Genomic DNA, 22,347 nt, shown 5'->3' on the forward strand with positions numbered 1-22,347 from the left:
CCCATTTCACCCTTGTGGTGGCACGTGTTTCTCAAGTTAAGCTCCATGTTCCAATTAAAAATAATGATCTTGACATCAATTATAAATAAAATAAAAGAATAATTGGAACATGGACATAATGTAATATTAAACCCAAAATCATATAAAGCAATATCAAAAGTACCCAAATAGTTCAGGGGTAAACAAGGTAACAAGATATCCAAACTAGCGTGACCTATTGGGTCCCATCAAAATTAAGCCTATGCATGAATAAGTGATAATAAAGAACATTATTGGGTAAATAGAAGTGGTCAAGGGCACAACTTGCCTGGGACTTGAGATTCCATGTACCAGGATGATCCTCAGATTCTCGTGACCTCACTGCTAGTCGTAGCAATACAGACAAACATGGTATAGGCAAAAGTAACATCACATCAAACATAAGTACAAACTGAATAATAATGATCTACGCGATGCTACGAGATCGTGGGAATGAGAATCACTAAATTCGGAGTTACGGTTATAAAGTTATGGTTTATGGAAGATCTACGTGATTTAAATATTAAACTATATTATGAATTGATTAGGGTACACCATATGAGAGAATATTTTATAAATAGTTAACTCAACTTTAATCTAAGTCATTACTTTATTATAAATCATCTTTTAGGCCAAAGATAACCCTAAGATCATGATACTATATTAATATTAGACTAGGTATATGCCCGTGCATTGCTACGGAATCAATATGATAAAATCCATAGATATGTAAAAACACTAATTGTTATTCTATATTCTTGCTAGCATCACTCATATTGGATGTTTACATACTTAAAAGATATAACAAAGTGTCTGTTCATTGCTATAGAGATGAGTGTGAAAGTGGTTTCAAGGAAACAACCATACAATGCAATACTAAAATAGAAAATAACAATTAAAAATCTACAACAAAACATAACGTAAAGATAAATAATGTATGAAACATGCCATCGTGGAATAACATCTTTACTCTTTGACTCTTTGTTGATGGTTCCAAGTGCAGGAGTACTTGGAGAACTGATCCTAAGTCTCTGACCATCAGAAAGACGCACTACCGTCGATCAGTTTCAACGATGCAGAAAAAGAAATGACGAAAGAAACATAGGCTGCATGAAACTTCAGTAGAGAAAATGATGTTAGAAACATAGCATAAAAAGTGAATTAATCTTGTCAGCAGCTGCTTGTAGCGTGACATGGTCACCCCATTCACCATACCTAGAAAAGATTATTTTCAATAATACAACAGTCAGAAAAATCACAAATTCAGGGATTTCTATTATTGAAGCGGCAAAGTTAATATAGTAATATCCATACTTCTTCATTTTCTTGCAATAATGTTTATATTTCATTGGAACGTAACCTTCATATAAGGAGTTACATTCCTTGAGCTACAAAAAGAGAAAAACAACACATATAAGCATGCAGGCCTCTCAGGAATGAAAAAATATTAGACCAATGGTTAGAAAATTATGTTTCTGAATACTTCATATGTTCTTTTTTCGATAGGAAATGTTTTATTTGATTTTGTTCTCAAATAGAATGAGCCTGATAAGTTGCTTAGGACAATAAGGCTTTGTTATTGTTGTTGCTGTATCAAAGAAATACTGAAATAGAATGGGCATGAGTTGGTGTACCTGACAATTTCCATCACCAGATACTCTCACCTCAAACAAGCTGTATGCATTTAGCCTACAAAGAACACTTAATCGTGAACACGTGTTGACGTTTTATCTATAACCAAAACAGGCACAAGCTACAAGAGACTGACGTTCCATATCCCCAAAAGAGTTGAAAGAAATTTAATATCTAAAAGGGAAAAATTGGAAATGCAGTTTTTGTGTTGTACAATTATCGCTATCAAGGAAGAAAAAAGAACCACAAAGTGTAGGCTGAAAATTATATAACTTTAGTGGACACACACACACAAGGGAAAAGAAAAAGAAAAGTGTATGCAGGGAAAAAGAGAGAGGCCTAGCTGAACAAAGTTAACTTTAAAAGAGAGGAACGATGATTTGCATAACTTGTTTATATCCACATTTATCTACAATACTCTCATGATGTCTGTGATGGCATTTCAAATATCTTTCTCCACAAACACAACTTGCATCCATTCCCAAGTATTCAAGCATGCATTTAACATATGACATGATAAAATATCCACATGGACTTAAATTGATGTTCCATGTATGTAATACTCAATTCTGCATGTATGGGATGACAATGGCCTCTCAAATGTACAACTATATATGTACAGTAGAGGCACTGATATTGCGCTTGAAGCACATGGACCTATGATGATTAAATAGAAAACTTGATGGCTTACCTCAGGTGCCAATGGGCAAAGACCATCTTTTCTTTTCAAGTCTGAGTCAATCACTTTTTCTTTCCACCATGGATAAGCATACCTGAAGCCAAGAGCAGTTCAGAGCATGTCACTTCAACAAAAGAAATAAGTAGAGGAAATTTCACTCTAGGTTAAAGGCACAATTCCAAATATATTGAAACAAACAACTGGGTTTTAACAAACTTACCATAGGAAACAATCTAGGGTTATAGGCTGAAAAGTAACACATTTGGTTATCCCTGATCATGTTAATCCATATTTTTTACCAACCACACTAACAATAGATATGATGATAAGGGGCCCAGCCCAGATGATAGATGAAAACTATAGAACAATCAAACAATTCCTACTGGTAAAGCTCTTCCAGTTCTTTCCCAGGTATCTGTCTATCTTTTCAGCTAGATACACTTCTGAATCTACATAGGTAAACCATGAACCTCATTAGAACCAAATTCCCATTCTTCAAAAACTCACTGTAATTTAGTGTTGCAAGATAATGGGGATGTAACAAGTCTAGTAATTAATATATCCATGAACTTTGCAATCCCTGCAATAATAGGTGTTCCATCAGTGTCTATCCCACCTACTATTCTAGCCTGCAAAATGAAATTGAGGATCAATGTAACACCCCTGGTGTTACTGCCACTAAAACTTGAGCATAACATCATAAGCATTGGCATATCATGTGATTGTTACACTTAGAATGCATTCACTAGGCAAAATGTTCAAACATGTTGTATTGATGGGACATGCTTTAAATAAACCCTAGGGTACAGTGCTTAACCCTAGATTGGGCTTAATAGAGCAAACAAGGCCTAATAAGAGAAAACTTCAAAACTTGGTTAAAATGATCATAAAATGTCACCAAGGATGAACTTAAGTAACATCCAAACCCTAGAAGTATCAAAAACCCTAAAAAGAACCCTGGAAAGCCCTAGACTAAAACCCTAGGGGGTTAAGTGCAAAACTAGTGCACTTTTGGATTAAAGTGCAAAAACCATGAAAATAGGGTATCTTAACTCGTAAGATTCACATGTGTGTGTGGATTTGCAACTTAAACCCTAAGTTTTGGGCCTATTTGCAAAAAGCCCTATTTGAACTCTATTGGGATTAAGTCTGAAATTCAGAAAATTGGCTCCACTTTGAAGCCTTGTAACTTCCAAATTATGAGGAGTTTGCCCTAGATCAACACATCAAACCTATAGAGCTATGTAAGGAGAACATTTTTTATTAAGTAAGTAAGCCCTAGTGCTACATGAAAGTAAGATAAAAACAGACCTGAAGATGGTCTGTCAGTCGAGCATAACCCTAAAATCAGACTGACAGTGGCCTAGAACTAGGTTTGAGAGCCATTTTGAGCTAGATCTGTTGCTCGATTGATGGTTGTTGCTATAGCATAATTGTAGCTGGTATGAAAGGCTGCAAGTTTGCTACTGGCGAATTAGCAAGTTCTTATGTAGAAATCTGTGTTCTGGACGCTACAAGTTGGGCTGTCAGGGGCGCTGAATTGCGTTTCCGATGGTACAGTATCCCGATCGGATCGCCAGCTCAGTCCCTCGCCGCCGATGAGCCGCGCGCGGATTCGGGTTATCGCCGCCATGATTCACGCTCAGAACAGCTGGATAGCGCCGGGGGTCAGTAAATATCACACCGTGGATATGCTCCGGCCACTAAATTACTCCGACCACCGTACCCGAGCTAGTTACGGTTGCTTCGGATGGGTTCGCCGGAGATTGCCACCTCGTGGTCTTGTACCACGTGCCCAGGCATCTTACCACGTCGCGGTTAGTCATGTTAGGCATATCTGGTGATCGCCAGAAGGACCGCCACAGTGAAAGCCACTAAGCGCTTGCGCCAGTGCCCCTCTTCCTCTCCGGCCGCCGCGCGTCTTCATCCAATTCACCGGCCACCGCTCACGGACTCTATAAATTGAGCGCACTGCGAGCTCCATAGGATAATTACGCATCCATAGCACCCACGCTTGCCTCCAATCTTTCACCAGAGACCGTGCATTGCTCGTTGCCCCCAATCTCCGTTTCCGCCACCGTAGAAACACCCTGCCGAGGCCAGCTTGCTCCAGGTCCGTTCATGCTCCCTGTTCTCTCGTTTTAGCATGCTTGTGTGTCCCTGTTGCTCCTCGACCCCTCCAATTGAGCTAGAGTCCCTAGGATCGCCGGGAACGGGCTTGGTTAACCGTGGTGTCCGCTGTCACCGTGGGCAGGGCGTGTTATTGCGCCAATGGTGAAATTAGTTGGGGGGAAATGCTCCTTAGGACTGGAATTAGGTGTAGACCAAAGAAGAGCATCGGTCATTGAGTAATTCGACCGGTGTGCGCTCGCCAGAGCTCGGCTCCCCGCCGTTCACCGTCGTGGACCTCGGCGTGCGAAGAAACAGAACTTGGGGGAGGTTTCTATAAACTGTCAGTGACTCCAGGAATAGTGCTGCAGCCCCACTTCTGGTTATTCAAAACAACGAGGGCATATTCGCAAAGTCTGTACGCGAGCGCGCGCGCGGGCGTGCTTTCCTCCAGTATTGGGTCGACTTGGGCCGGTTTTGGTCCAATACTGTTCATGTCTTTTCTTTTTCCTTTTCTGCCAGAGCTAAAGAAATTCTAGAAAATTGTAGAAAAATGATAAAAATACCAAACCAATTTTTGCTAGGTTTCTAATTTCCTATAGTATTTAATAAAAATAGTTTCATGATTTTTAATCCAAATAGGAAATTATAGAGCATTTAAAATAGCCAAAAACCATACTTCTGGATTTTTAGGGAATAAATAATAAATCCAAAATTCTCTAAACTTTTAGGGTAAACTCTAAATAATATTTAGAAGCCTTGGGTAAAGTTTGATATGATTTGGACCATGTTTGATACTTAGAACCCAAAACCATAGCCCCTGCCCTATGAACTTCACTATTGACTCCGAAAACCCTAAGTTCTCGGAGATCCGTGAAGGAAAGTTGTATTCAAGACCATAGATAATAAACTTTTATTATCTTTGCATCTTCATGAGCATTCATTATTATATTTGGCTATATTTAGAAAACTAGGAGGAAGTAGAAGTTGAAGAGACAAGGACTTCATCACCACCACCACATGAAGAACATCAGGCAGGCAACTGTTTTTATTTTGATATCTACGGAACAAAGCCCGATTCACCAGTAACACAAGGCAAGCCCCGGTGCATTTGCCACCTCCTTGTTCGTTTTAAAACCTTTCTCACTTGCTTGATGCATTAGGTGATAGGAGTTTTGTGCTAAACCAATTCCTGCATTTCCTTCCTTGGATTTGATTACTTCTCCCTAAGTCCCTGTTTTACAAAAGGTTTTTCTTATGCTTAGCTTTGCTTTAGAAAAACAAAATGTTTTGTTTTCACAAAAGATGATGTTGCAAAGTGGGTGGGATGTTTTTCAAAAACAAAACTTGATGGTGGATCCATCATGGCCATGATGGGTTCAACATCGGAAAAGATGTACCTCTGCCAGGTACCAAACTTTGGGTTTGAAATGATTAAGCTGAGACCAGGTGGGTGACTTGCACGAGAAGAGAGTCTCGGTGTAGTGTCTCCGTCTCAGTCGATTAAGGACCGTCTCGATGTAGGCTTGCTGATCGAGGACCCTTTAACTGGTCACATGCCTCATCATGGGTAAGCTTTGCCTCGGGCAGACTAATACCAGAATAAGATAACACACAATGGAGTGGAGAGATGGCGAGAGTAGCGTGTACCCTCCGTGGCAAGATGCTGGACGGTGGTGTATCTGTGCTCTCGGTTGGCGTGAACCTGATCTGGTCTTAAGAACCCCGGTGGCGAGTTGACATATGCAAGGGTTAAGTGCTACATATGTCGTGCGATTGGAGATCCTCAGCTGAGTATAATCGATTCGGATCGCCGTAACTTCACGGATATGAAGACTTGGTCACTACCCTACACGTAGCAATCTAGTGAAGATTAAGGGTTGATAAGAAATTGGCTAGTATAGGTCAAGTGATTGAATTAGGGTAGAAAGAACCCTAGCTGCAGGTAATTTTACTTAACCTGACAAATAAAACTGGATTTTAAGGATCCACTATTAGTAAGCATTTCTGCAAACAGAGTCATTGATTATTGATAAGCCTTACCTTGACTCCCTTAAAGCCAGCATATCCTTGAGAGTCTTTTACTTTGACGGGTAAGTCTTGCGAAAGTACACTTCGTACTCAGGGCTTTGTCCCATGTTGTTTTAGGTGAAGAAGCAGCAAACTTTTATTGCTTCTGTTCCAAGGTGGTACCAAAAGAAGAGAATCAAGACTAAAGCTACGGGAGGAAAGGTCCTCTGTTAAGAAAACTTTTACTGTTTATTTGGGAGGGGTTTTTGCCTCCCATGTTATGTAATAATAATACTCTGCACTCTTATATTTTGTTCTGGTCTGTAACTATATAACTCTGTCTTACTTTTCAATAAAGTAAGTTATTGTAACTGCTTCCGCATTTCTGTATCTCCGATGTATTGTAATGTCTGCGTGACGGGTGAAACGCTCTTGGGAAAGGTAAGGAGTTCAGATACCGAACTTGTCAAGTGATCGGGTGCACCTGTAGGGTTGTCTAAGGTCCGTTGAACAAGGACAACTGTAGGTGGGCCTAATGACTTGGGAGGTTTCGTCACAGCTGGTATCGGAGCGAAGCCCATCTCTACATATATTATGAGGCATTTTCAAAAAGAATTTTCAAAGACTTATCTAGAAAATTTATTTCCTTCTTATCTAACCATCTTCAGAAGTACTTACTTTAAAAGACTAGATAGTAGAGTGCAATGTATAGAAGGTGTGAATCAACTAAGGTTGATTCTGTAATTACACATACATCATGCTAAAAACTATGCTAATAAGATTTTCCCCTCATGGAGATATGCCGTCGCGCACAAGAAAGACTGCGCGCAAGTCTACCGGACCCATTGGCGTACCCCGCCATCAACTAGCCCCACAACAGCAGTGGTAGCAACAATCCAATCGGGGATCTGGAAGCCCAAGTTGAACAGCTTCGATCAGAGCTCCGTCACAAGAACGATATATGGGTCGCGGATGGTGAGAGGATAAATGAATTGAGAACTGACATCTGCCACCTGCAAGACCAACTTGCTGAACGAGATCTAGCGCTCGACTGGGCTGTTAACTCTCATTCACTTGCTTGGGCCAAGGAAGCTAGAGCTCGAGCCCGCGTGGAGGAGCTTAGCTCAGCCGTGGATAACTTGCAGGTTTATTGTAATACACTACATGAGGAAGTTCATGTATTGTATTCACAATTACACCCTAACGTACATGCGGATCCTGTCAGGATGGAAGCTGGACCTTCTAGAGTAGCGAGAGAAGCACTTGTTGGTGAACTGGTCCTTTTCAGGCCACCTCCCTCTATGAAGCTGGTTGATGAATGGTCTCCTACACGCGACAGCGAGGCTACCAAAAGTGACAAGAAGCTAGAGTAGTGTAGTATACATAATGTGTAATAGGTAATGTAATCCTGTTGTAAATACGAGTCTGTATCATTACCTTTTTAAGTAATGTAAAATGTTGGTTTGCTTTGGCATATTATATTTTCCCAAATGTTCATTGCCTCAGATGCCGTCCAAGACTCGCGCACAGGATGGGGCAGGAACCTCCCGTGGGAGGGAAACAACCCCTAATCCACCGCCAGTACCTCCAACATTAGCTAAGGCCATCGCTGCCTTAGTTAATGCCACAGCTGATAACACTCGCTTTCTGCAGGAAATGGCGGGACAACAAATGCAGCAGCAAGGCGGGCGAGCGTATCCGCAAGGACCCCACGAAACTTCATATCTGGATTTCTCAGAGATACGTCCCCTATTATTTGTCAAGGCGGAAGATCCTCTGGAAGCGGATGAGTGGATCCGCGTTATCGAACAAAAGTTCGGGCTTCTCCGATGTACGGAGACTCAAAAGCCCTTGTTTGCGGTGCAACAATTGCGAGGCCCAGCTAGCACATGGTGGGGAAATTATGTAGCCGTCCAGCCGGCCGACCATCAAATTACATGGGACGAGTTCAAATTGGCTTTCCGGGAGCACTATATACCTGAAGGGGTACTCCATATGAAGCAGGAGGAGTTTATGAAGCTCAAACAGGGTGGGGATACTATCACTCAGTATCTCAATAAATTCAACCACTTGTCCCAATATGCTATCGATCAAGTCAACACTGATTTAAAGAAGAGAAATTGCTTCATGAGAGGCCTTAATGATCGAATGCAACGAAAGATGGCCACCTACATTGATCTTTCTTACGGATGGCCTGTCAGCACGGCGTTAGCAGTTGAGGCCAAATATGCAGGCTCAGGAAAATCAAAGGGCAATGGAGGCGACAGGCCCAATCAGGGGCCTGAGAAAAGACAAAGGTTGGTAATCCGACCTTTTAATCAGAATCGTTCTTCATCGCGCCCACCCTCCTACCCTTTCAAATAACTGGTTTTTATCTGTCCTACCGCTACCCCCACCTCCACAAATCAACCGGGTGCCCCGGGTACTCGTTTCCTCGCTCTCCCAAGCTCTTCAACAGGCTGCTTTAATTGTGGAAAGTCCAGACATTTTATCAAGGACTGTCCATACCCGAAGCAGAATCGATCAAATAATCAGCAGAGTTCCGGGAGTGCCGCTCAAGTCAAGGGAAATGCGGCAAACAATACCGCGGGCAAAAATATGAGGAAAATAAGGTGGATTTATTATACTCAAGTGGCCACAACACCGGAAGGCGAACCGGTTATGATGGGTACATTTCTCGTGGCCAATCACCCTACAGTTATTCTTTTTTATTCTGGCGCTTCACGTAAATTCATAAGCAAGAAGTTTGTGGAGCAACATTTTATTCCATACCATGAATCAAGGGAAGGGTATATAATTCATTCGCCTGGGGGACAAATATTTACTAAAGAAGTGGCTTACCATGTGCCCGTAACATTGGCTGAACGGGACTTTCCTACAAACATGATTGTTCTAAAAGGCCAAGATATAGATGTAATTTTGGGCATGAATTGGTTAGCCCAGCATATAGCAATCCTCAACACTGATCTGAGAACCATCAGGTTGAGTTATGGCCAAGAAGAGGTTCTTTTGTCTATCCCCATAGCTATTCCAGCTAAACCGTGTGGCAGAGTATATGAAGCCATCATACCGGAGATCCAAGATATTCTAGTAGTATCTGAATTCCGGACGTCTTCCCGGAAGATTTGCCTGGATTGCCTCCAGAAAGAGATGTAGAATTTGTGATTGAGTTGAAGCCTGGTACGGCTCCTATTTCTAGAAGGTCGTACTGAATGCCTCCGAATGAATTGGCAGAACTCAAGACCTAATTACAAGATCTACTTGAAAAAGGATTCATCCGACCAAGTTCATCACCTTGGGGTTGTCCAGCCATCTTTGTCAAGAAGGACCAAACACTACAAATGTGCATGGATTATAGACCCCTTAATGAGGTCACCATCAGGAATAAGTACCCTCTTCCCCGGATTAACATTCTATTTGATCAACTTACCAGAGCTTGGGTATTCTCCAAGATTGACCTCAGGTCGGGTTATCATCAGATCAGTATCTGACCCGAAGATATACCAAAGACCGCATTCACCACGCGGTATGGATTATTTGAATATCTGGTTATGTCTTTCGGACTAACAAATGCTCCTGCCCACTTCACATATCTAATGAACTCGGTATTTTTGCCCGAGTTGGACAAATTTGTGGTGGTATTCATTGACGATATCTTAATATACTCCAAGAATGCAGAGGAGCATGCTCGGAATTTGCGGATCATATTAACGCGCTTAAGGGAACACCAGTTATATGCTAAGTTCAGTAAGTGCGCATTCTGGCTGGAGGAGATCCAATTTCTGGGACATGTATTATCTGCCAAGGGGATTGCGGTGGATCCCAGCAAAGTCAAGGATATTTTGGAGTGGAAACCCCCAACCACTGTACATCAGCTCCGAAGTTTCCTTAGACTGGCTGGTTATTACCGTCGATTCATTCCAAATTTTTCCAAGCTTGTGAAACCAATCACAAGTTTATTGAAGAATGACACCAAATTCAATTGGTCTTCGAAATGTAATGAAGCCTTTGAGCAGCTGAAAGTATTATTGACCACTGCTCCGGTATTGGATCAACCGGACATCGAAAAGCCCTTTGATGTGTATTGTGACGCATCAGGCAGTGGTCTCGGCTGTGTTCTAATGCAAGAGGGCCGAGTGATAGCTTATGCTTCAAGGCAGTTGCGCTGGCATGAGGAACATTATCCAACTCATGACCTAGAGTTAGCTGCGGTGGTTCATGCCCTAAAAATATGGCATCATTATCTGCTGGGGAATATCTGTCACATTTATACAGATCATATAAGTTTGAAGTATATCTTTACCCAGTCAGAGCTTAATATGAGACAAAGGAGATGGCTTGAGCTGATCAAGGACTATGAATTAGAGATTCACTATCACCCAGGCAAAGCTAATGTAGTGGCAGATGCGTTAAGCCGCAAGGCTTCCTGCCATTGTTTGACGATAGAAACTTCTGACATTACTTTATGCCAAGAAATGGAGAAGCTAAACCTGGGAATGATTCAACATGGAACTTCAAATCACTTGAAACTTGAGTCAGTCATCCTGCAAAGAATAATTGACGCACAAAGAAATGATGAGGGAATGAAACACATTCATGAGAAAATAAAGGCCGTTAAACTAACTGCTTCAGAAGAGATGATCAAGGTGTTGTATGGTTTAACAACCGCATAGTTGTGCCTAAGAATGAGGAGATCCACCAGCAAATTCTAGATGAAGCACATCTTAGTCGCTATTCTATTCATCCCGAAAGCACTAAGATGTATCATGATTTAAAACAGCATTATTGGTGGACAAAGATGAAGATTGAAATTGCACGCTATGTGGCAAGATGTGACACTTGTAGACGTGTCAAGGCCATACACATGAAAGTTGCTGGTCCATTACAATCTTTACCTATACCAACATGGAAATGGGAGAATATAAGCATGGACTTTATTGTGGGATTGCCCAAGACAGCAAAAGGATATGATTCTATCTGGGTCATTGTTGATCGACTTACAAAGATTGCCCACTTCCTTCCAGTCAGGGTAAAGTATACAGTGGCCACATATGCAGAATTATATATTGCCCGTATTCTCAGTTTGCATGGTGTTCCAAAGACTATAGTGTCGGATCGTGGACCGTAATTCGTATTCAAATTTTGGGAAGAACTTCACAAGGCTTTGGATACTAAGTTGCTCCATAGTTTGGCCTATCATCCTCAAACCAGTGGGCAGACTGAGAGGGTAAATCAAATACTTGAGGACATGTTATGAGCTTGTGCTTTGGAATTCCCACAGAAATGGGATAATTGTTTACCATTAGCGGAGTTCTCATATAATAATAGCTATCAAGAAAGCATTAAGATGGCACCCTTCGAAGCTTTATATGGACGACGGTGTCGTACTCCATTAAACTGGTCTGAACCAGGTGAAAGAAATTTCTTCATACCTGATATGGTAAAGGAGACAGAAGAGAAAGTTCAATGAATAATTCATAATTTGAAGAAAGCTCAAGTTTGTCAAAAGAATTATGCAGACAAACACCAGATACCCTTGTACTTTCTAGTTGGAGATTATGTCTACCTAAAAGTTTCACCAATGAAGGGTGTATCCCTTTTCGGGGTAAAAGGGAAGCTTGCACCCCAGTATATTGGTCCTTTTCCTATCCTTGAAAGATATGGACCAGTGGCATACCGACTCCAGTTACCTGAAATAGCCGTACATAATGTGTTCCATGTGTCTCAATTGAAGAAGTGTCTTCGGGTTCCCGATCGAACCATTGAAGTAATGGATGTTGCCTTAGAACCAGACTTGACATAGTCAGAAAACATCCTATTCAAGTCTAGGATCAAAAGGACAGAACTACCCGAAGAAAAACTCTCAAGTTTTACAAGATACAGTGGAACCAACATTCAGAAGACGAGGCTACATGGAAAACTCAAGACTTTTTAGAGAAGAATTTCCCAGGCTTTTTAGCCTCATGTACTTCGTAAAATGTGTACAATTATTGCAATAGAGGAAGAACCCCATACCACCCCTGCCTTGTACCAAAAATAAGGAAATAAAGATATGTCGTGTTTCCTTTTCCATTACTTGCCCTAAGGACTTTTAATCTCGGGACGAGATTCTTTTATGGGGGGAAGGATGTAACACCCCTGGTGTTACTGCCACTAAAACTTGAGCATAACATCATAAGCATTGGCATATCATGTGATTGTTACACTTAGAATGCATTCATTAGGAAAAATGTTCAAACATGTTGTATTGATGGGACATGCTTTAAGTAAAACCCTAGGGTACATTGCTTAACCCTAGATTGGGCTTAATAGAGCAAACAAGGCCTAATAAGAGAAAACTTCAAAACTTGGTTAAAATTATCATAAAATCTCACCAAGGATGAACTTAAGTAACATCTAAACCCTAGAAGTATCAAAAACCCTAAAAAGAACCCTGGAAAGCCCTAGACTAAAACCCTAGGGGGCTAAGTGCAAAACTAGTGCACTTTTGGATTAAAGTGCAAAAACCATGAAAATAGGGTATCTTAACTCATATGATTCACATGTGTGTGGATTTGCAACTTAAACCCTAAGTTTTGGGCCTATTTGCAAAAACCCTATTTGAACTCTATTGGGATTAAGTCTGAAATTCAGAAAATTGGCTCCACTTTGAAGCCTTGTAACTTCCAAATTATGAGGAGTTTGCCCTAGATCAACACATCAAACTTGTAGAGCTATGTAAGGAGAACAATTTTTATTAAGTAAGCCCTAGTGCTACATGAAAGTAAGAGAAAAACAGACCTGAAGATGGTCTGTCAGTCGAGCATAACCCTGAAATCAGACTGACAATGGCCTAGAACTAGGTTTGAGAGCCATTTTGAGCTAGATTTGTTGCTCGGTTGATGGTTGTTGCTATAGCATAATTGTAGCTAGTATGAAGGGCTACAAGTTTGCTACTGGCGAATTAGCAAGTTCTTATGTAGAAATATGTGTTCTGGACGCTACAAGTTGGGCTGTCATGGGCTCTGAATTGCATTTCTGATGGTACAGTATCTCGATCGGATCGCCAGCTCAGTCCCTCGCCGCCAACGATCCGCGCGCGGATTCGTGCTATCGCCATCGTTATTCGCACTTAGAACAACTAGATAGCGCCGGGGTCAGTAAATATCACACCGTGGATATGGTCCGGCCACTAAATTACTCCGACCACCGTACCCGAGCTAGTTACGATTGCTTCGGATGGGTTCACCGGAGATTGCCACCTCGCGGTCTTGCACCACGTGCCCAGGCATCTTACCACGTCACGGTTAGTCGTGTTAGGCATATCCGGTGATCTCCGGGAGGACCGCCACGGTGAAAGCCACTAAGCGCTTGCGCCAGTGCCCCTCTTCCTCTCCGGCCTCCGCGCGTCTTCGTCCAATTCACCGGCCACCTCTCACGGACTCTATAAATTGAGCACACTGTGAGCTCCGTAGGATAATTACGCATCCATAGCACCCACGCTTGCCTCCAATCGTTCACCAGAGACCGTGAATTGCTCGTTGCCCCCAATATCCGTTTCCGCCGCCGTAGAAACACCCCACCGAGGCCAGCTTGCTCCAGGTCCGTTCATGCTCCCTGTTCTCTCGTTTTAGCGTGCTTGTGTGTCCCTGTTGCTCCTCGACCCCTCCAATTGAGCTAGAGTCCCTAGGATCACCGGGAACGGGCTCGGTTAACCGTGGTGTCCGCTGTCACCGTGGGCAGGGCGTGTTAGTGCGCCGATGGTGAAATTAGTTTGGGGGAAACGCTCCTTAGGACTAGAATTAGGTGTAGACCGAAGAAGAGCATCGGTCATTGAGTAATTCGACTGGTGTGCGCTCGCTAGAGCTCGGCTCCTCGCCATTCCCCGTCATGGACCTCGGCCTGCGAAGAAACAGAACTTGGGGGAGGTTTCTGTAAACTGTCAGTGACTCCAGGAATAGTGCTGCGACCCCGCTTCTGGTTATTCAAGACAACGAGGGCCTATTCGCAAAGTCTGTACGCGGGCGTGCTTTCCTCCAGTATTGGGCCGACTTGGGCCGGTTTCGGTCCAATACTGTTCATGTCTTTTCTTTTTCCTTTTCTGCCAGAGCTAAAGAAATTCTAGAAAATTGTAGAAAAATGATAAAAATACCAAACCAATTTTGCTAGGTTTCTAATTTCCTATAATATTTAATAAAAATAGTTTCATGATTTTTAATCCAAATAGGAAATTATAGAGCATTTAAAATAGCCAAAAACCATGCTTCTAGATTTTTAGGGAATAAATAATAAATCCAAAATTCACTAAACTTTTAGGGTAAACTCTAAATAATATTTAGAAGCCTTGGGTTAAAGTTTGATATGATTTGGACCATGTTTGATACTTAGAACCCAAAACCCTAGCCCGTGCCCTATGAACTTCACTATTGACTCCAAAAACCCTAAGTTCTCGGAGATCCGTGAAGGAAAGTTGTATTCAAGACCATAGATAATAAACTTTTATTATCTTTGCATCTTCATGAGCATTACATGAGCATTCATTATTATATTTGGCTATATTTAGAAAACGAGGAGGAAGTAGAAGTTGAAGAGACAAGGACTTCATCACCACCACCACCTGAAGAACATCAGACATGCAACTATTTTTATTTTGATATCTACGGAACAGAGCCTGATTCACCAGTAACACAAGGCAAGCCCTAGTGCATTTGCCACCTCCTTGTTCCTTTTAAAATCTTTCTCACTTGCTTGATGATGCATTATGTGATAGGAGTTGTGTGCTAAACCAATTCCTGCATTTCCTTCCTTGGATTTGATTACTTCTCCCTAAGTCCCTGTTTTACAAAAGGTTTTTCTTATGCTTAGCTTTGCTTTAGAAAAACAAAATGTTTTGTTTTCACAAAAGATGATGTTGCAAAGTGGGTGGGATGTTTTTCAAAAACAAAACTTGATGGTGGATCCATCATGGCCATGATGGGTTCAACATCGGAAAATATGTACCTCTGCCAGGTACCAAACTTTGGGTTTGAAATGATTAAGCTGAGACCGGGCGGGTGACTTGCACGAGAAGAGAGACTCGGTGTAGTGTCTCCATCTGAGTCGATTAAGGATCGTCTCGATGTAGGCTTGCTGATCGAGGACCCTTTAACTGGTCACATGCCTCATCATGGGTAAGCTTTGCCTCGGGCAGACTAATACCAGAATAAGATAACACGCAATGGGAGTGGAGAGATGGCGAGAGTAGCGTGTACCCTCCGTGGCAAGAGGCTGGACAGTGGTGTATCTGTGCTCTCGGTTGGCGTGAACCTGATCTGGTCTTAAGAACCCCGGTGGCGAGTTGACATATGCAAGGGTTAAGTGCTACATATGTCGTGTGATTGGAGTTCCTCAGCTGAGTATAATCGATTCGGATCGCCATAACTTCGCGGATATGAAGACTTGGTCACTGCCCTACACATAGCAATCCAGTGAAGATAAAGGGATGTTAAGAAATTGGCTAGTATAGGTCAAGTGATTGAATTAGGGTAGAAAGAACCCTAGCTGTGGGTAATTTTACTTAACCTGACAAATAAAACTTGATTTTTAAGGATCCACTATTAGTAAGCATTTCTACAAACAGAGTCATTGATTATTGATAAGCCTTACCTTGACTCCCTTAAAGCCAGCATATCCTTGAGAGTCTTTTACTTTGACGGGTAAGTCTTGCGAAAGTACACTTCGTACTCAGGGCTTTGTCCCATGTTGTTTTAGGTGAAGAAGCAGCAAACTTTTGTTGCTTCTGTTCCAAGGTGGTACCAAAAGAAGAGAATCAAGACTAAAGCTACGGGAGGAAAGGTCCTCCGTTAAGAAAACTTTTACTGTTTATTTGGGAGGGGTTTTTGCCTCCCATGTTATGTAATAATAATAATAATAATACTCTGCACTCTTATATTTTGTTCTGGTCTGTAACTATATAACTCTGTCTTACTTTTCAATAAAGTAAGTTACTGTAACTGCTTCCGCATTTCCGTATCTCTGATGTATTGTAATGTCTGCGTGACGGGTGAAACTCTCTTGGGAAAGGTAAGGAGTTCAGATACCGAACTTGTCAAGTGATCAGGTGCACCTGCAGGGTTGTTTGAGGTTCGTTGAACAAGGACAACTGTAGGTGGGCCTAATGACTTGGGAGGTTCTGTCACAATCAAGTTATTTCTTCTAAATCAATGTCATATGTTAAATTGATCAAAACAGCAAATTTCGATTGGGCAGGTTAGTTCAATTTGGCAGGCACCACAAAGCTATGCAACCTATACACAGACTCACCACGTGCTGCTGCGGTACTTCAGGGTGTATGGGCCGCTCTCGAGAGACCTCCCAAAGTGGGTATGCACCTTGTATTGCCCCTTGCCGCTCTGGTCGACGAGCGTGAGCTCGAACAGCGCGCGCACATCCGTGCCTTCGCTGGCCAGGGCTATGAAGAGCGAGACGTAGGCTGCGCCATCCTCGCCGCTCTTCCCATCGGGGTAGAAGTAGATCGCCCAGTCGAATCCCCCCGTTGAAGGACTCAGAGGCGATGAACTTCCCCAGCCAGGGAGCGGTGTGCGAGACCGGCGTCGAGGCGCACGCCACTGCGGACGCGTGCAGTGTGGCGGTGCTACGGGAGGACAATCGAAGCCTAAGCTCCTCCTCATTGCTTGGGATCCACTTTAGTAGTGTGTATATCAAGTCTGATGGAAGTTCATTTCCTACAAATTAGCAAGGGCAGTGGATGAAATAAAATACAGAGATGGGGAACAGTATACCTCTTAGGAACTAAAATGCCTGCATACTAAAAGATAGATGTTCGATATTTGGAAATGTGTTAACACCTTAGCTCAGAAAAAACAGATTAGTCTCTAATATTTATATGTAGGTTATGATGTCAAAATAATAGTCATGTAGCAGCGTCATTATATCCAATGTTAAAAGAGAAGCTGTAAACCAGAAGATGGAGAAGTTAACATCATTGCAGCATAAATGAGTACTACTACTTTAAAACAAATGTAGAATAAATATGCAGTTAAAAGACTATGCATTAAGAATTTAAGATTACACAGAAGAAGCATTGTAGAAAGTGGAGATATTTTAATATTAAGAACTGTGCGCCATCCTGCCTATGGACGCCTAAGATACAAACATAAGGAGTAGTAGAGATATATATTAAATAGCACATACAGGTTTAACCGGCACTGCAAAGTGGAGATATTTTTATGTTTCGGATAACAAAAATGAGTAAAATTACATCCTGGTTGCATACGATTCCCAAAATCAAGCCATAAGCAAGTTTCAGAAGCAGGGTGTTAGATTCAAGCCCTAGAAAGTTACGAGGAGAATAATAACGACGTGAATTGGTAATGGCAGATGTGGGTTCGGGACCTTGGCAGGAAATGCAAGAATACAGTATAGTAAAAGAGAGTGGCCGAGAGGGCGTACCGCCGATGGCGACGTAGGGCATGGGGACGACATCCGAGAGGAGGCCAAGGAGCGGCTTGGTGACCATGGGTAGGTTGGTGGAGGCCTGGAGGATCTGCAATGAGGAGGCAGCAACGCCCATGCCGTCCTTGAGGAAGGAATTGATGCCCAGCCACAGGAAGAGCCGGAAGCCCTACACCCAGAACCCCACCCCGATCACCAGCAGCCGCCTCGCCGCCGTAGCGGCACCCTCCATCGCTTGCTTCTCCTCCTCCATGACTGGGCCTCATACTCCTCCCGTCGTCTAGGTTCAAATACAAATCTTGATCCCGTCGCGTCGGCTCTACTCCTCCCGATCCAACAGGATAACATACTGTGAGGTGCACCATGGCACCAGGGGAGGGGGGATGCAGGCATCACGCCGAGGGGAGGGAGAGGGGGCGCGACCATCGCAGCGTCAGGGAGAGGGGGCGCGGATACCCGCCTGGGACTCGGGAGGGAGCGCGACGGCAGAACCGTGCACCATCCTGCCTGTGGACGCCTACAACACAAACATAAGGAGTAGTAGAGAATAAGCTAATCCCGAAAACATAGATTAATCAAATTAGTTACCTAATTATAAAAGTATGGGATATCATATAATCAATGTTACTACTGCGTAGTAAATATTTATATGAAGCTAACGCAACTAGAACGAATTAAGTCGGAGTTAAAGTGTGGTAGTTATGATTTTATGAATAATTAAGTGTTTGGCATGGAATAAATTAAGTAGACAATTTTAGTCTAAGTTTCATGCCTAAACAGAGTTACTAGGTGATAGACAGTATTAAAACAAAATTAATGCCACTGAATGGATCAATTCGGAGTTAGAATGGATTTTCTATGAATTAAATAAGTTTCTGGAATTATTTTAACACTAGAAATTATTTCCTGGTTTATTTATTAGATTTGAGATTGATTTGGTCTTGCGGGCATAAATCCTTGAAAGTACAGGGTCTTTTGTAAAAATTTGAGGACCGAATGTTATACTATTACTACAGCACAGGATGGCGGGTTGAAATGGGGAAAATAGAAGGTCTCTTTTGTAAATTTGTTCGGCCGAAGGGTTATCTCCTAGCTTAAGCCGTCCGATTAGAAATCAAGGTCATGGATTTAATAACGCCCAGATTGATTTCCGAGCGCCCGATCCCGATCAAACGGTTGAGATTTAATAAAGGCGCGCATCAGCCCCATCCCTCCGATCAGATCGGACGGTCCAAAGCAGTAAAACCCAAAACGTTATGGTCTCTTTGATCCTCACCGCTTAAAACACATCTAACGGTCGAAGCTCCATCACTGGCATTCTAATCTCGGTCGTCAGCCATCAGATCGACGACCGAGGTCTTTCCCCCTTCCCCCGACGGAGAAACGCGGCGGTGCACATTGATCCGCGGCGGTGGACATCGCCGGGGAACAGGGACCCGTCGACCCAGCGCTCTAAACTCGAGGAGGGTTAATGCTAAACGATGCTGAGTCCCTAGCGAACTCATCCGTCTCCATAATAACTGTAAGTAGGACGCCAAAGCGCCCTGTCCACGCGATCAACAGCCCTACGGCGGCCCTACGACTTCGGCAACCAAATACCATGGCTGAGAGAACCAGCGAGTCACGATTCTCGGCAATATGCATTCAAGGGAACACAGGCGGCAACAGGATGGTTTCTCACCGGGGTTTAGGTTGTGGTGTGGCCGATTCATGAAGCGAGCGGTCCGGCGTAGACCAGCTACGGTGAGCAATCCGCCCTGAGTGGGGCGATTCCGGTCACCAGCAGCCCCCAATTTGGCTTCAACGACCCCAGGCAGCACCCCTCGACGCTTCAACGCAGCTGAATCGACAGTGAATCGAGGAAGGGCTTGCGTCGATGTCTCCCTCCCTCACAGCGACGTTGTTCACTCGGTTTGTGGAGTCACAGGAATATTCACCATTGGGAGCAAGCAGGTCTAGAAGGGCTGACCGGAGTCCAGGGGAGGGCTGACCGAACAGGCTCGGATGTTAGCGGTACATGGTCTGCGGGCGCACGCGATGAGGCAGACAGGCCGGGCCCGCCTGTCGGCGTGGGGATGACGCACGCGCGTGGATCTTGGTTCTGGCAAGGCGGCCCCAGTGGTCAGTGAGGTGGGCGAGGGGACAGCGCGTGGGCTGAGGGATCTTGGGCCTGCGGATTCGGTTAGGTGGGTTGGGATAAGGATTCAGCCTAGTGTAGGGACTTGTTCTTTTTCTTTTCTTTTCCTATTTCCCTTTTTATTTACAAATTTCAAATTCAAATCCGAAATAAAGATTAAGAATTCAATTTAATGCACACTCCAAATCCCAGCATGGTGCGAAATTATATTTTATTAATTTATGTTGACCCTCTAAAGATAATATTCGAGCAAGGAGTATTCTCTCTATTATTTATTTTCTGATTTTAAATTTTATGTATTAGACTTAAAATAAAATCTAGTCTCGACTTGAGTCATCTAAATTTAATATTCATATAAATAAATGCTTATAGTGCATCAGTTAATGAAATGAATAATCATTTAGTTGAATAGAAAACATTTCTATTACTTATTTTCTAAAATAATTCTTGGTTTCAAAATTCAGTCCTCAATTTTCAAAGCTCAAGTTTAATTTGAGATATCTAAATTTACTATTTTATTTATTTATTTTAATAATTTTTTTCTTATTCGAATTTTGGGCTTTACAAGGTTCGAGAACCACTAAATTCGGAGTTACGGTTAAAGAGTTATGATTTGTGAAGTCTTAAGTGCTGAATAATAAATAAAATGAGTGCATAAATTTCAACTTAGGTTTCATAACAAAATAAGGTTCCTAGATGGTAGACAATATCACTATGAATTTAATGCAACTGGAATGAATTAATTTGGAGCTAACACAAAGAAGATATGGAATTTACAAGTTTAGTAGATTTATTCTCATTTTCTGTATTTATTTTGAATATTTCCAATCGCACTGGACTGAGGGCACAAATACCAGAAATTCTGGGGACCCAGGTGCAATTAATATGGGCTCAGTTTTAATGTGTTCCGACTGGAGAAGGATGGTGGGTTCATTTTTCTATTTCATCAAGGACTCTTTTGCAAACTAACCACAGCGAAAGGGTATGGATGCGTCTTGTTCGTCGTATTGGCCCATGACGGTCGTAGATCGGGTCTGAATTGGTACGCAGCCCTGGACACCGGATTACCGTTCAACGGCCCGGATTTTAAATCGCTCGGCCGATCCAAGACCTCCCAATCCTAGATCAACGCACCGGATTGATCTCACTGAATCTGTACGAAGACTCTAATCCTAGCCGCAGATCACAAGATGGAGTATGGACACCTCACATCCGTCTTCAACCTCTGGCCGAGCTAGGCGGTGGTCCTCCCGCCACGACCCGGCAGTCCCGCGGCCAATCCATGCCCCGACGCGCTACACACCAATCGATATACTATTCGTGATGCAAGGAACAACACGATCATGGTGGTGGCCAAAGTACCCCTGGGGGTGGCACAACCAGCACATCCCTCGGCAAAACATAGAGCTGCGGCGACATTCAACAACGACGAGAAATTCTCGACCCTATATGACCTAATCCTTCCTACCCGTCGATTCAATACTTAGCTTGCATGAAAACGAGGTACTAGAAGGGCTCTCACCGGTGGAGGGGGATGCAAGGATCTGGTTGGCGTAAGGGGCAGCTTGGCGCTGAGACAACTCCGTCGAGGAATTCCACCCGACCCGGTCCCGCTTTCCACCACAATCGGTGACGTCCACGCTCAGGGCACTCCGGGGATTACCCAATGCACACACCGCGCAGAGAGGGTGGTCCTTCTCACTTGTAGACGACAGTGTCTCGCTGTTCCTCTCGCGGCGCTCGTCGTATGGCCCTCTGCGGTCGCCCGGTATCTCGGTGGTTGCAGCGAGGCGGTGGCACGAGGTATGGCGAAGATAGTGGTGCGTGGAGACTCATATAGGCCTGCTGGGCAACAACTTGCCCGAGATCCCGTCGTATTGAGCTGGCAGCGATCAGGTCCCGCCCGAGCGCTCGAATTGGAAGGGGACGGACCCGACACGGCGGTCCCACACGACAGCGAACACGACAAGGCGATGCGTGGGTCCCAGTGTCTAGCCGCACAGAGTGATAGTTGCGTCGGGCGCGCGCGAGATGCAGAGCACGGCTAGCTGACTGATGAGATGGTCCCACCTGGCGGCGCCTGACTTCGGTTAACTGGGCCGCGCGGTAGAGAGGTCAAATGGGCCGTTTGCGCAGTCCTAGGCCCAACTAGACGTTCTTTCTTTTTTCTTTTTATTTTTATATTCTATTCTCCTTTATCTTAATTCCAGATTTCAAACCAAATCTAAGTCATCGTTTTAAACCTCAGATTTCCAAGCATCAAACATAATCATATTGTGAATATTAATCCTGCTAGTGGCAATAATATTATTTATCTTTCTTCCTATTA

General features: G+C 43.3%; 1 protein-coding gene across 3 annotated transcripts; it reads right to left on the minus strand.

Moving 5' to 3' along the window:
* Positions 1-555: 555 nt before the first annotated feature.
* LOC118472054 (OVARIAN TUMOR DOMAIN-containing deubiquitinating enzyme 12-like) lies at positions 556-21,883 on the minus strand. Of its 3 annotated transcripts, XR_004849553.1 has the most exons (7): positions 21,541-21,883; positions 17,879-18,398; positions 16,730-17,151; positions 2,342-2,423; positions 1,653-1,707; positions 1,333-1,406; positions 556-1,233 (listed from the first exon to the last, which is right to left on the minus strand). XR_004849553.1 is itself a non-coding variant. In XM_035959122.1 (4 exons), exons 1-4 carry the CDS (start codon positions 2,365-2,367, stop codon positions 1,155-1,157), a joined length of 234 nt encoding a protein of 77 aa, XP_035815015.1. In that variant the 5' UTR covers positions 2,368-2,477; the 3' UTR covers positions 556-1,154. The 3 variants fall into 3 exon arrangements, 1 of the variants encoding a protein (XP_035815015.1); XR_004849554.1 differs by lacking the exon at positions 16,730-17,151 and having other exon boundaries at positions 21,541-21,874; XM_035959122.1 differs by lacking the exons at positions 16,730-17,151; positions 17,879-18,398; positions 21,541-21,883 and having other exon boundaries at positions 2,342-2,477.
* Positions 21,884-22,347: the final 464 nt, after the last annotated feature.

This window comes from Zea mays, chromosome 5, assembly GCF_902167145.1.
Source record: "Zea mays cultivar B73 chromosome 5, Zm-B73-REFERENCE-NAM-5.0, whole genome shotgun sequence".
Lineage (NCBI taxonomy): Eukaryota > Viridiplantae > Streptophyta > Magnoliopsida > Poales > Poaceae > Zea > Zea mays.